This window comes from Calliphora vicina, chromosome 1 (assembly GCF_958450345.1).
Source record: "Calliphora vicina chromosome 1, idCalVici1.1, whole genome shotgun sequence".
Taxonomy (NCBI): Eukaryota; Metazoa; Arthropoda; class Insecta; order Diptera; family Calliphoridae; genus Calliphora; species Calliphora vicina.
The window spans coordinates 110,615,177-110,630,763 of record NC_088780.1 but is presented as its reverse complement, the minus strand read 5'-3'; the positions used below and the strand labels follow the sequence as shown (position 1 = coordinate 110,630,763).

Here is a 15,587-nt window from a genome sequence, read left to right as displayed (position 1 = left end):
GCGCTGTCGATATAGCCATGTCCATCTATTGAAATCAACTTCAATGTCTTACAAAAAATGATTTACATATCAATCGCCCATGTTCTGAAAAGCACATATCGCTTAAAATTTGGGTTTTCGATTTTTTACCAACACCTCCCCCACACCCAATTCAGAGTTGTTTTTTTGTTATTTATTACACTACTTTATTTAGAAAAATGTTTATAGGGTCTCTTATACAAAAGTTGTTAATTTATTTGAAAAATGACAAAAGTTCTTAAAATAAATTATGCATATCTTGTAATATTCACATACACGAATAAATCCATTTAGATATTAGAGAAATGCTTAATTTTGTTCAAAAGTTCTTGATTAAATTTCAAAATCATTAATATCTATAATCTAATTTTAAATATAGATTAAATATTATTAGAAAATAACCTCAACTTACAAACTACATTGAATATGTAGTAGGTATGATATTTATACTCTCTTTTATCTGCAACTTAAATCAAATCAGCCACATTCATTGGCATTTCATCAATTTGTGTTGAATAGTACTGTTCAATATCACGTAAAATACGAATATCATCAGATTTGACAAAATTAATTGCCACACCTTTGCGTCCAAAACGACCCGAGCGACCAATACGATGTATATATAATTCACGATTGTTGGGTAAATCGTAGTTTATGACCAGCGACACTTGCTGTACATCAATACCACGTGCCCAAACATCTGTGGTAATGAGTACACGTGATTGGCCAGCACGGAATTCCTTCATAATTTCATCACGTTCTTTTTGTGGCATATCACCGTGCATGGAGCTGACGGTAAAATTAGCTTCACGCATTTTTTCCGTCAACCAATCCACTTTACGTTTTGTATTACAGAATATAACAGCTTGAGTTATGGTCAAGGTATCGTAGAGATCACATAAGGTATCGAATTTCCATTCTTCACGTTCGACGGCTACAAAGAATTGTTTAATTCCTTCCAATGTCAATTCATCACTGAAAGAATAGATGATGAAATTTAAATTTAGTTGAAAATAGTTTTATAATATAAGAAATCAAGGCAGAATTGTTATATTTTAGAAATTTATTACAATCTATGTTGCCACTTACCGCTTTACCAAAATCCTAATAGGATCTGTCATAAATTTCGAGGTCATTTCCAAAATTTCATGGGGCAATGTAGCCGATATCAAAACGACTTGTGTGGCGGGTGGCAAATAACGATACACATCATAGATTTGTTCTTTAAAACCCTTGTTCAACATCTCGTCAGCTTCGTCCAAGACCAACATTTTAATGGCTCTGGTACGCAAAACACGTCGTTTAATCATATCGAATACTCTACCCGGCGTGCCACTAACAATATGTTGACCATAGTCCAATTTGCGTATATCTTCACCCAAATTTGTGCCTCCTATGCAAACATGACACTGGACATTCATTAGATCACCCAAGGCCAAAATTACTTTTTGAATTTGTACAGCCAACTCGCGTGTTGGTGATAAACATAAAACTTGTGTTTCACGCAGAGACGTGTCCAGACTCTGTAATATGGATATGGAGAAAGTGGCTGTTTTACCGGTACCAGATTGGGCCTGGGCAATGACATCGCGACCTTTTACAATGGGCTTGATACTACGCTGCTGAATGGCGGAGGGTTTTTCAAAACCTAAAAAAAACAAATATATTGGTTATTTTTTGTTCGGTGTGCTGTACAATTTCCCCCATTTTCTTACCATATGCATAAATGCCTCTGAGTAATTCTTCTTTGAGGCCCATGGCATTAAAACTGGGTATGACTTCAACATCTTCACTGGTCTCAAATTCTACATTTGACAAGTCCTCTGCGGGTGCTCCACCTTTACGAGCCATTTTATTTAATATTCTTTTTATATATAATCTTGGCAATAATTAACAATATTTTATGGAAATCTATTAATTTATTTTAGTATTTTTTGGTGTAAAACCGAAAATAATGCCAAGCCACGAAAAAAATATTTTTTACAATGTGGTTGCTGCTGCAGATTGTTTTGACGTTTACTTTTGATGTTCTTATTCGTCACTTTCTCTATTCGTTATAAATTAAGGGTTGCCAGGTTACTCAAAATTAAATTCTTAAAATAGTATGTAAAACAATATATCAACGGTAATTAAAACAATTGGGCATTTTCTGGTAAAATAAACATTTTTTTATTTGTTATATTTTATTTCAATTACAAAACTAAATAAATTATATAACTAATTGGTACAGTTTTATAAAAAGAAAATTATTTTGGTTAGAAAATAAACCAAAACTTGAAAATAATTTTTAATATTAAATTGTTTTGTTTATAATCAAAAACTTTTCACGAGTTGAATTTTGTATAAAAAATGTTTTTTATTAAATTTTATATGTAAGTTCTTTTTTTAAAAAATATCACATATTTAATTCATATTTTTAATTTTTATATAGAAAAGTTTTTGAATAGTTATACATATATATGTATATATAGATACAAAATCAGAGGGGTTTTATGATAATTACTACAATTTTAGTTGAGCGTTGAAATTATGTTCTTTGTTCACTTAAATACATACATAAATAAAATCTTTATAAAGTTTAAAAGAAACAAAAGAAAACAATTAAAAAATTTAACATGTTTTAAAAAAATGCACATTTTTATAGTTTAACTATTTCACTGTGTTACAAACAAATATTTTAACAACTGTTTGTCTATAATTCTATTGTAATCATTAAAATTATTCAAAATAAAATATTTTTGAATTTAAACCAATTTTGTATTTTCGAATTAATTGTAAATGTATGTACTGTATAATTTTGTTGGATTCTTTGAAAAAAGTTGTGAGCTTGTTGTCCAAATTCTAATTCTTTTTCTAAATGTTAATAAATAAATTTTTGAAATACGTCGTAAATTTTCTTTAAATTTAATTTTCGAAAATTGAAACAAAAGTTCTGGGGATTATTTTGTAACTCCTTTAGAAAAGAAAATCCTTCGAATTTGTATGCCCTATGGACATTTGGAGGATTCAAACAAACGGTTTGTTGCTATTAAGACATATTGTCATAATGTCCTAATATATTATGATATGTTTAAACTATTATTTGTTGTTGTGCTTCAAACAAAAAAGTGATATTTTGTGACAAAACAATAAACATAGTTCAAAAAGTCGTATTACTTTAGAATGTGCTAATATTTTTTTCATTTACTTAAATACCCAATGCATTACGTACCACAAAGTTTTCACTCAAAGCACATGTGTTTTAAAAAGTTTAATTATACGATGGAAATTTGAAACATGCCAGTTAAGAACATAAATATTGATTAACTCTCGTATTCAGTTTTTCCGTTTTTTTTTGTTTTTTTTTTGCAATTTTGGAAATAAATTGGAGTTTTAACTACATACTTTTACTAGCTTTCGACATTTAAGAGTCCGAGAGGATATTAGTCCAAAAATCGGCCCACTACGAGTCGGTATTCGCTCAAATTGAAACTTTTAAAAAGATTATGGAATTTTAAAGAAGAAATATGTTATGAATATAATTAATAGAATACAAAAACGTATATTTTATTGTATAATATCTAAGCATCATGTAAAAGCTGTTATTATTATATTCAGTTTGGTTCCGTTCGGACCCTAGAAATTTTCAATACAAAAAGTAAATATAGTAAAACTATCAGCTAAACAAACATATTGACTATTATTATAAACAATAATAGATATTAAACAAGTGTAAAGAACATAATTAGACTGTAAACATATATTTTCAAAATGCTGCTAGGCTAACATAAAGACGAGACGTAGTTTATTGTCTAAAACCCTAAATCTTGCAACCATAATGAAACTAGAAAAAAACTCAAACAAAAAAATAACTCAAAAAATCCCATATAAGAATATTGTTTTCACATAGATTTTTTACTAATAAATTCTCGCCACTTCGGTTTTTGATCACTGAGTTAGGTCTTCGACAGAAGAGTTTCCGATCTATGTGTATTTATTTATCTATGATAGCAACAACAAAATACATGAATATAAATGAATTTTGTTGTTGTATCGGACATACGATTTGTTTTATTTTTGTTTGACATAACAAAGTGTCTCTATGTATAATTCTCAATGACTCATAAGTAGTAAAAATTATAAACCGTTACAGATCTTGTTACGAATGTATGTATGTATATATTAAATATATTTTTTTTTAATTTTTCCAATTAATTTTTTACAAGAATAAAAATTAAAAAATCATAGCTTAATTTTTTCTTAGCGTTTTATAAAATATTTATAAAAAAAAAATAATAAACATGAAAATTAATTAAACAAAAATTATTTGAAAAATTATTACATATTTTTTTAAATACAACAAAAAATATTTATAAAATTTTGAATATGAGATGAAAAAAACATGAAAATAAAAATAGTGAACTAAGAAATATTCAACTTTATTATTAATTATACTTTCTTTTTATCAAAAAGAGTTAGTTTTTCTTAATCACATATAATTTGTTTGGTGAGGGGGAGAGGGTCAAGGGAAATATTAGAATAAAGTTTGTTGCTTTCGAGGAACAATAAGGGTGGGTATGTGTGTGTGATTGTGTGTCCGTAAATGTTATGAATTTGACATTATTCACACTTTAATGAGTAACTAGTTTGAAGGATTTTCTACTACTACTACATCAATATTACCACCATCGTTATTAGCTACATTTTGAATGCCGGCATTATTTTCAATGGCTCTATTTACATTTGGTGATATATTAACACTTGCTTGTTGAGCTTGCTGTGGTTTTTCCTTACGAAAACCATTAAGTTTGGGCGAATTTTCTTCATACTCATCATCACCTTCAACATCATCTTCGTCGTCCATATGATCATCCAGCAATTGGCGGCGTTCACAATCTTCTTCTTCATTGACACTGGCCATACGTGCGGCAGCAGGTGGTGGCTGTTGCGCATTATTATTTACTGCACCACTAACGCGGTCTTCAGCTAGATTATTGTGCATATAGTTATTTTCTATATAGCCATTGTACTCACTTAAAGAACTGTGTGAAGAACAACTACGTCTGCGACGGACTGGTTGGCGCTCCTCGTTGCTCGACGAAGATGAAGAGGACGATGACGAGCTGGATGTAGAACTATCACTTTCGCTGTCCTCACTCGAAGAATCCATGGGGGTAGGTTGGCAGGCCGCTCCCATAGGAGCAGCTGCCGAAGGTGGTGAGGCTGCTGCAGCGGCCGCAAAAGCCGCCGAACGCATTAACTGACAGCGCAGATCTGCAATGAGAAGAACAAATAAATGTTATATATTTTAAAATGGTTCTATTCCACTGATCCAACTTACTATGATTCTCACTCGACAGCGCTTTGACTTTCTCATCTAGGAGTCGTATTTTAGCCATATATTCTTGTGCTATACGTTGTATATTCAGTTGCTGTTGTCTTTGGTTACCCTGATCTTTGGAGTAACGATCCTCAATTTGCAAACACTCCTCAATAAGTTCCTGTTTACTCAAGCTCTCTAAACGTTCAACTCTAGCCTTTTCGTAAACATTGGCAAATTCTTTTGTCAGAAATTCTTCTTCATCTTCGGGTAAAGAGAAAAAATAATTGTCTTCCGAGTCCATAGAGAAACTTGAGTCTCGTGTTCTGCCCGTGGGTGTTAGAAGAGCACTGGGTACTTCTGCTAAATGTTCTTCCATCAAGAATTTATTGGTATTGTAGGGTACTAAAGAGCGAGAACGTTGCAGTTTTTCGCGTCGATTGCCACCACCACTGCCGCCGGCTGAACCACATTTACTGTAGTTGATGCGTGGCATTTGGAATCTCCAATTGGTTTTCTTGTACGGTTTATTGACATTTTTAGCTTTCGGTTTGCCGCGTCTATGCTTTCGTTTTGTTTTTAGCTGTGGCTGTTGTTGATGTTGGTGGCCGGGTGGACTAACCAGTGATGGTCCTTTAGGGGGTCCCTCTGACGGTAATACAACCACTTCATCTTGGATTGGGGATTCAGTTAATTTTTCGGGGGAATTTACTGCAACGATATGAAATTAAGATTAGTAGTTAGTTGAAACAATGTTTATTTTAATTTAAAAATTTCGGTATTCAGTTAAATTTAGTGCTAATACTGGTATTACGCCGATTTTTAACCTAATCAGAAAACGAATATTCGCTCGGACTCTGCCGATTAATATGATTAAAATTAGCTTTGCGATTAAAATCGTTTCGAATCGGTGCAGTATTTGTTTCCATGTGTACTATTTAGTCAAAAAGCAACAAGAAGTGCTTAGGTATTTTTTATTTTTTAATAATTCTTTGATATCATAAATTACCAATTAGAATTTAAACAGAAATGGAACTCATTGGATATCGCTAACATATTTTTTAAATCTTAAATAATTTCTATAATAATTATTCCATCACCAAGATATGGACAGAACTTAAAGAGCCTTAATTGACATATACAATAGAGTTATGGTAACAATTCTAGTTTATGGGCCCCAAGGAAAGTAAAAAAAATTAAAAACTTTTTGGATTCTGATTGAAATGAATATATTAAATAAGTAAAATAAATAGTTAGTAGGAAGATAATTTTAGTTAACAAAAATTCTTTTCAGGGTTATGGGCCTAAGAAGTTGAAACGCCAATATTAATTATATGATCGCAATATTCTTTATATCGTCTGAAAGCTTCGAAATGAGCTTTAAAAAATTGTATAGCTTTAATTTAAAAAATATATAGCACCTTTTATTAAAATATGTATATTTCTTTTTGCCAAACAAATTACCTATATTTCTAACACGACTGCGCAGATTAAAAACACGTTAGACTTACTTAAAGGTAATTTTGTTACGGAACTTCGGTTTCTTAGTTTATTTAATAAGCTAAACCGTTTTTGAGTTACGCTAATATATGTTGTGCAACATACTCCATTTTAAAATAACTGTATATATCGAAAACAAGAGCTAACCTAAAAAAACGGTTAGCACCACTGGATTCATCGTACTCGGATTATGTAAACACGTCGGGTTCCCCGCAAGACAGAATAAAGTGTAAAATTCGAGCACAGTGTAATAAAGCGTAATTTTTTAAAATAGGATTACAATTTATAATTAAGATTAACAATTAAGAGGTTAACGCAATTAAACGAAACTCAATAAAAATGGAGTTTATTCGTATTATATATACATACATATGTACATTAGGTATATAACTAATTTTGGCGAAATTTTTGGCATACCACCACGTGATGGCCAATGTTGTATTAGTGATGAAAATAATTTTTTTAGGTCATTTGGAATCAAAAACATCACGCACCAACACCAATTTCTAAAATAAACCAAATTTTTTTCTCTGTGAAAAATTATATAAATAATTTCATTTTTTTTTTTGCAAGTGTGAGGAATACTTCCCTTATTTAAAAATTATCTTTTGAAGTATGTCCGCAGTTATTATTAAAATAAAATATATTGTTTTTCAAAATAATTGAAAAACTTTATTGCGTTTGGTGCGTGAACTTTTTTAACCGCGAAAAAATAATACCGTGGTTTTTGTTATTTTTTAATGCTCTATTCGACTATGCTATGCCAATTTGCATATTTGCAAAAAATTTCAAAAGTTATATCCCTAATGTACATATGTATATATACAATTTTTCTATTGCATTTGTTCTTGATAAATTAAACAGGAAACCAAAGATATCAAATATTCGAATTATGGAGTCCCATATCTCGGGAAATATAGACAAAACCAATATATACCGTCATGTACAGGATAAAACATGTAACTCTGGTAACAATTTGGTAACGTTCCCATAACATAAAGAATTTAATTTCGGCACTTTAGTATGTTAGTACATTTTCCCATTATATTAGTATCCATAAAGTTTATTATATATAGAGAATACATAAAATGTCTACTAAATTTGTTAAAATCGACAAATTACAACAGTCGACACCATCTTGGGGGTATAGTACAAATATTCCATTTCCTCCTAATACCTATTAAATACAACCCTTTCGAAATAGCACCACCGATACAATGGCAACCCTGACGATTAAAAATAAACCGACATCCATACGACACAACTACAAAATATCGTACAAAAAGCAAAACAAAAAAACACAGCAACAAAATTAAAAATCTAAATTCTCAATAGTCGCCATTTGTCGTATCTCAACGAACGGGAGGGCTAAGTAAATGTTCTAAATTATTTATTAAAAGCTTACCGTTTTTTATTGCTATTTCCATAGTATTTTGTTTTTGTCGAAAACTTGAACCAAGTTATTTTGTAACGCGTAACGATTTTAAACCTTTTCAAAATGCAAATATTAACTCTATATCACTTCACTTTTCGACTTTAATTAAATCACTTGAATTGTCCGCGATGTATCTGCTTGATTTGAATTCTATCGCCATTTTCTCAATAATAAACGTCCCCTTCATAGAAATTACGAAGAAACTAAAATGTAGAAAAAAAGAACAAAAAAGCTACAAAACTACTAAATTTGTGGCACACTTCGGCAGAGTAGACACTGTTACCAACGTTTCTCCAAAAAATCGCATTCAATTTTATTATAAAAAGCGCCAATTTTAAAAGTTTTGTTTTACTTTAATTTACCACCCTATAAAGCTGTGATTGAAAGTACAACGAAAACAGCAAGACGAATTTATAGAAGGTGACGACAGAACTACTGAGTTTCAATTGTCTAAACTGAATAAAAAATAATCAGCTGTCCTTCTGTGGTCACCTTCAATAAATTCGCCTTGGAAAACCGCATAGATTTTTCCAATTGGAAGAAACTCACATATGAAAATTGTTCCTCAAAAGGCGGAATATTTATAGGATTCAAGATTTTAAATGAGCTTGAAGCTTACCTGGCGTTTACACATGCAAGTAACTGAACACATTCATACGTTTGCACTAACACAATCACTATGCATGTGTAAATTCACACAATTGTGTTAGTGCAAAGATATGAATGTGTTGAGTTTTTGCAACTGTTACTTGCATGTGTAAACACTAGGTTAATGACAAACCGAATTTATACAAGGTGGAGTCAGTCAAACATCTGATAATTTTTTTTTTCGCTTTATGGTTCTAACAACTGTCAAAGCTTGTTTCTATATCTAAATATCTACATATTCTAAGCTTATTAACCAAATATTTATTGTTTACATAAATAAGTAAAGCCCTCACTATTCAACTATATTAAGTTTAAATGCTTATTTATTTAATTTATCATTTTGGTTTTTTGACATTTGTTAAGACCAATCGTTGTTTTTGTAGAACTGACACCACCTTGTATGAATTCGCCTTTATCAAAATGTAGTTCTAAAAGTGAGACAAATGAAACTTGTTTATATTCCACCCAGGAATGTAAAAGTTTATACGAACGTACATTTTTTTGATAATATAGAAAAGTACAATGGTATTTCCGGGACTCATTTGATACATATGTACTTTCAAATTGTTTTCAGTATATCATGTATAAAAACTTATTTACAAAATTCCTATAGATTTACAATCATTTTCTGCAATAGCTAACTATAACTATCTATAGAAAATTGTGTGTATAACAGTATTTTCTATAGAAAATATTGTTATAACAGTAATAGAAAAAAATCTTGTTTATACATACGATTTGTTATAGAAAATTCTATGTATAGCAGTATTTTATATAGAAACTCTTGTTTATAACAGTATTTTCTATAGAAAATCTTCAATATAAGATTTCAATACCATGTTTCTATAGAAAATCTTGTATTTTGTATACAAATTCTTGTGTATAACAGTATTTTCTGTAGAAATTCTTGTGTATAACAGTATTTTCTATAGACGAAATCATCAGTATAATAGTATTTTTATCTTTATTATAAAAGTATTTTTATATAGGATTTGCATCACTAAACTACTTAATTAAAATTTTCAATTTTAGACTCTGTGGTTGGAAAAAGTACCATTTGAATATTATGTTCATACAAGAAAAATCTTTTCATTTTCCATTCCATTTGTAATTTATATAAATTATATATATTCCATAAATTATATATATTCTGGATCGTTATAGATATCGGAAAGGATATAGCCATGTCCGTCTGCCCGTATGTATGTGGAAAATAACGTTCTGTAGCCCCCATATAACTTATATAAATGATTCACTCATTCATCAATATATCCGCTCTAGATCAGGTTTAAATCGGCCCACAAATGGCTCAGGTATAATAAAAAAATCAGGACAACCTCGATTTTTGATCTATATCTGGATTACTAAGTCATTAATATAGACAATATGGATATCTAATGATAGATATTTTAAAGACCTTTGCAACGACGTATATAACTCCAAAGTAAGTCGGAACGACAATGGATCAAAATCGGAAAAAGTATTTTATCACCAACAAAATATTTTGTAATTTTTTTTTCACTAATAAGTTTAATTTTTTTTTTACAAAATTAAAAAAGAAATTTAAAAAAATTTTTTACTAAAAAATTAACAAAAAAAAAACCATTTTAAATATTGAAAAAAAAAATAATTTTGTGTACCTAAAATATTTAAAATTTGTATTTTAAAGTATAATTTGCAAAGAAATTTAAATTATACTTTAAAATACAAATTTTAAATACTTTTAGGTACACAAAATTTATTTTTTTTTCCAAAATTTAAAATTGTTTTTTTTTTTTAAATTTGTAGTGAAATTTTTTTTTTAAATTTTTTTACAGTATATACAATTCGGTACAGTCGAATATAGCTCTCGTACTTATTTCAGAGATGTAAGAAAGCGTACTAAGTAGTACATATTTATACGTTTAATTCGGATAAAAATTAAATGTTGTGAATTTTCTTTACATTTACTAAAGAAAATTATACAAATTTAAAATCAATAATTACATATTAATAATATATTAATTACACAATTATTAATATATATGTACAATTTACCCTTAATATTATATTTACGCCTAAAAATATGCTTTTATCTTTTTTAAGTAATAAAGTCTGGTAATATTAATATAAGATACAATGCTGCCACATGCACTAACTGCAAATTCTAGCTAAACATACCTATTTATTTGATAAACATAATTTTAACATACATTATTATAATTAGAACAAATACAATATCGCTTAAGGTTATTATTATTAAATGCAACTTGTAAAATCATCATTAAAATACTATTTCTTAAATAGTTTACTTTAAAATGCAAATCAAATATTATACAGTCAGGCAACACGATAACAAATAATTTTCAATTCAGCTGTGAGAGCGAGAGCGCATTCGTTATTGTAACCGAAGTAGCCAAACCTGACGAATTATCCGCCATTTTAGTTGCGTGTTGTCATCTCTCAACTAATGTCGCATTGAAAAAATTTTTCAATTTACGAAAAACCTAGTTAAAAGTTTTACAAACGCTTAAAATCTACCATATTTTGAAAATATATTGGTTAATTTAACGATTTCAAAAACATTTACTTTTCTGCAAAGTATTTAAAGCCAAAAAACGGGCGTGAAAATACCATATTTTTTTTTTCTTTCGAAAGAAGTGAGGGAAGCAAGAAAAAATTTTTATTAACAACCTATCTATTGAAGGGGAGCGAGCAGTGAAGAAGAAATAAATTCCCAGGCAGGTCTGTTTTTACAATATAGAAAAATAACTAAAATATCTTAATTGCGTATGAGAGTAAAAGAGATAAATATATAGAATTTATAAAAAGAAACCACAAGTGCGGCGTTGCCAGAAGAATAATTTTGTAGTGATTTAATGTTTTTGAAGTCGTTTTTTGTCTCCTAAGTGGCGATTTTTTAAATTTTTATCACATGCCAGTTTTACTATTTAAAAAAATGTTTACTTTTTGTATAGAAAATTAATAATACAAATCGTAAAAGCAAATCAGAACAATGATTTCTTTACTAATAGATGAATAACATTTTTAATATGGAAGGAGCATTCCAATGATTTCAATTAATTTCTTTTAAATAACTAAAATTAATAAAAATATGTAATTAAAAATATATATCTTTATATGCAACTGAAAACATAGGACATCTATAGTGCTACTTCACGCTGTAGATTATAAAATGTAACCAAGTTTTAATATATGTATTGATATATATTTTTTTTATTTAGTATTGAATAATTTTTCTGGCAACTCTAATTAAAATTGTATTTATTTTTTGAATTGAGAATGACACCACCACAAAACAAACATAAAAATAAGAACAAAAAAAAACAAACCAGTTTATTTTGCTAAACGTACGATTGATTGTATTGACAGAAGTGCCCAGTAAATTGGCGCAATTTTTTATTGCAAATTCAGCGTTCTCACTTTTTTTTCTATTCTGCTGATAAAAGGAGAAAATAATGTACCTAACGCAGGGATGGAAAAGTTAATATCGTAATTTTTTGTTGATACAATTTCATACTGAAATGTACCATTGTACCCCCGATCGAGTAAAGACCCCATTACCAACATTTATACTGAATTTTTATTTTATTTTTTAATGAATTACATCAGTGTGATTTACTGCCAGTTTCTCTAAATGTGAACGAAACAAATTTAAAATTTATTTGTTTTTAATTTAAAAAAACGAACGTTTTCGTTCGCATTTAGAGAAACAGCCAGTTAGTGATGTAATAGATTGAACATTTAATTTCATTGAAACGGATTTTTCCGTAATTCGAAATTAAATTTAGTTCCAATTTATTTAAATTTTTTGGAATCTTATTTTCATCCCGATTACAAGTTGTTTTTACCTAAAATATCTATAAAGAAGTAAAATAAATGTTATACCTATTATGTAATTAAAATTTTTTCATTTATCTCATAAAATAAACAAAAGTATTGAAAATGTTAATTATTTTGCGTTAAATATTGCAAGATGTACTTTAGTTTAACTGAAATGAATTTGTTGTATTTTAGAAATTGTAAAGTATTTTAGGGTAAGTGCGTCCATTTTTTTTTATTAAAAATTAAATAAATAAGATTAACTGCAATTATGTATTAAAAAATGTCTATTTTGCTTTATAAACATTTCGCATTTATTTATCTTAAATTAGCTAATAATAATTTTTCCATTAGAGTACACAATTTGAAAATTTTTGTATATTTTTATACAATTTTGTTTTATATTTTTTAAAAGAACGAAATCTGAAACAAAAATAAAATAAGATTCAGCAAAGCCAATGTAATGTACAATGTCATCGCTATTGTAAATTGTTTTTTTTTCTAACAAATTCAGCAAACTTATTTTTTTCTTTATACCTGCCTACTACCAAACAATATAAATCATTATTACTTTGCTACTATACAGCTATTAACCCCTGTCTATACCTGACAAATTTTAGATTTGAGAGATTGCAGAAAACAAATATAAAACATGTAACATTTTAGTTAAGTAGGTAGGTATGTTAAATACCTATTCACCTATTTTGATTATTCCATCGTTTTTTGCATGTCTTTTTTTATACCTATGTTGTTTGTACTATACATTGTGCCTACATTTATACATATTTCAGCTTTCTTATTGCCCATTTGTACTTTAAATTTATTTGTTAATTAAATTAAATGTGTTTTGTCCTTGGCCGCTTTCGTTTCTAGAGTTGGAAAAAGTGCAGAATAGCATTACTACCTCAATTGAATAAAGCTTTTTTGTTATTATTTTAATTATTTAAACAAACGATTTTTTAGCTTTGAGCTTTAGCGTAGATGAAAATAAAAAAACAATTATGGAAAAATACGGGGTTTTTTTATGAATTCATTAATGAAATTATAACAATCATTAAGAGGTAAACAATTGGATATAAAAAGTGTTTATACTCCCATTTAACTCACCTGAGGATATTTAATGTTTCGGAAGAGGTCATCTCTTAAATAAAAGTTTGAAATTTTGAAGAAAAAAAATTGGTGCCTATGAAATATTCCTTTCCGATTCTGTAAACCGAATCTCAAACCTGGGGGCATTCGATATCGAGTAAAACTGATCGTAATTTTCTTATTCGTGATTATGACATTCGATCATGAAATTTGTACATTTTATTATTATTTCGATATCAAAATCATCTTCTAACACGATAGCTCATTCGATCATGAAAGCGGTAATTGGGCTCTTTTTTCAATGTACAAAATCGTGCAATTTGCTGAACATTAATTTGTCAATTAGGTACCTACATACTATTTTGAATTTGATTTGAAATCACTCGATTTACAAAAAAAAAAAAACAGTGCTGATTGTCTATATTCAAAACTTAGTAGGTACCTATCCGAGATATATCCAACAAATATTTCCATAAATCGTTGTCGTGATGAACACTATTATACATATGTACATACATATTTGCTTATACCGTTATTAATTTGTTGTGCTTTTTAATTTGTTTTGTTATTTTTCCAAATTGTTTATATGGTCAGTGACTTAAAACAACAAAAAGAAAAGATTTTTTATACAAATACAACTTGCTGGTAAATAGAACAACACATACTTAAGCAATTAATGTGATCATCATTCAAAAAAAAATAAGCAACAAACAGCAGCATTATTATTATTTTTCTTTCTCATCTTATTCAGCAACTCAGCTCTACCAAAAACCTTTCTTGCTCCTCGCTTCTCTTGATAAACAAAATACAAATTCCCACAATAACAAAGAGATCGTCCAAAAATTAACGTGGTTGTAAAAAAAGAAATCCATACAGCGAAAAAAAATATTTTGCAAAAATAAATAGTTAAACACAACAAAAACACATTAAATAAAATTATAACAAAAACAAATACGGTCGTACATACAACTATACGAAAAAAAATAAAGCTTTAAGACGTGAGTAAATAAAGGTAGAAAAAATCAACAACTGATTACACTGTGCGACAAAAAATATCTGGGAAGTGTTACTATTTTTCTGGTAGGTGTTGTTGACAGCGTTGCCACTCATAAAATATTTTTCCTACCAAATTTCTAATTAAAAACTACCAAAACCTACCAAATTTTAAATATTTGAGAAATGCTATATGGATTCGTTTCAAAATTAATAGTTAACTTAAAATTATAATATTATTGCTGCTATAAAATTACCCAGAGGAAGAAAGTCATTTAATTACACTACAATCATAAATATGTTAAAATCGTTCAGTTTTCGAGATTTTATTTTTGAGTCGATTTAACGATATCCTTCCGTACGTCTGTCTGGCTGGTTGTCCATGTATTTCACATAGCCCCCATATAAATGTCCTCCAGAAATAAGACATTATCCGTCATAAGTGCTTGATTTATATAGATATTAAATAACATTTTTACAAATAAAATTACACCTAAAAATTCAATTCATAATTGACCATAGCTCCCATATAAGACCCCTTCCGAAAATTACTTAAACGAGCATAAAACACCTAAAAGTGTTGGTATCTCGAAAAAATTCAACACAAATAAGTTTCATATAGAAATAAAGTACGAGTCCTAATTTCCATAATTGGATATTTAAAGTGTCAGATGAAACTGAAATATTGAAGCAGAGTTTAACACATATTATTAGAAAATAAAAGTTTTGAGAGCCCTTTGGCATTTTTTGAACTCAACACTAATAAATAAATACACATTTACC

The 15,587-nt window shown here is 28.7% G+C and overlaps 2 protein-coding genes across 2 annotated transcripts; both read right to left on the bottom strand.

Moving 5' to 3' along the window:
* Positions 1–460: 460 nt before the first annotated feature.
* Positions 461–1,938, bottom strand: LOC135963590 (eukaryotic initiation factor 4A-III). The gene is made up of 3 exons (XM_065515510.1): positions 1,734–1,938; positions 1,108–1,666; positions 461–993 (listed from the first exon to the last, which is right to left on the bottom strand). Exons 1-3 carry the CDS (start codon positions 1,867–1,869, stop codon positions 486–488), a joined length of 1,203 nt encoding a protein of 400 aa, XP_065371582.1. The 5' UTR covers positions 1,870–1,938; the 3' UTR covers positions 461–485.
* A 2,213-nt stretch (positions 1,939–4,151) lies between these two features.
* Positions 4,152–8,440, bottom strand: Hexim (Hexamethylene bisacetamide inducible). Its single transcript, XM_065515509.1, has 3 exons — positions 8,223–8,440; positions 5,339–6,028; positions 4,152–5,271 (listed from the first exon to the last, which is right to left on the bottom strand). Exons 1-3 carry the CDS (start codon positions 8,242–8,244, stop codon positions 4,640–4,642), a joined length of 1,344 nt encoding a protein of 447 aa, XP_065371581.1. The 5' UTR covers positions 8,245–8,440; the 3' UTR covers positions 4,152–4,639.
* Positions 8,441–15,587: the final 7,147 nt, after the last annotated feature.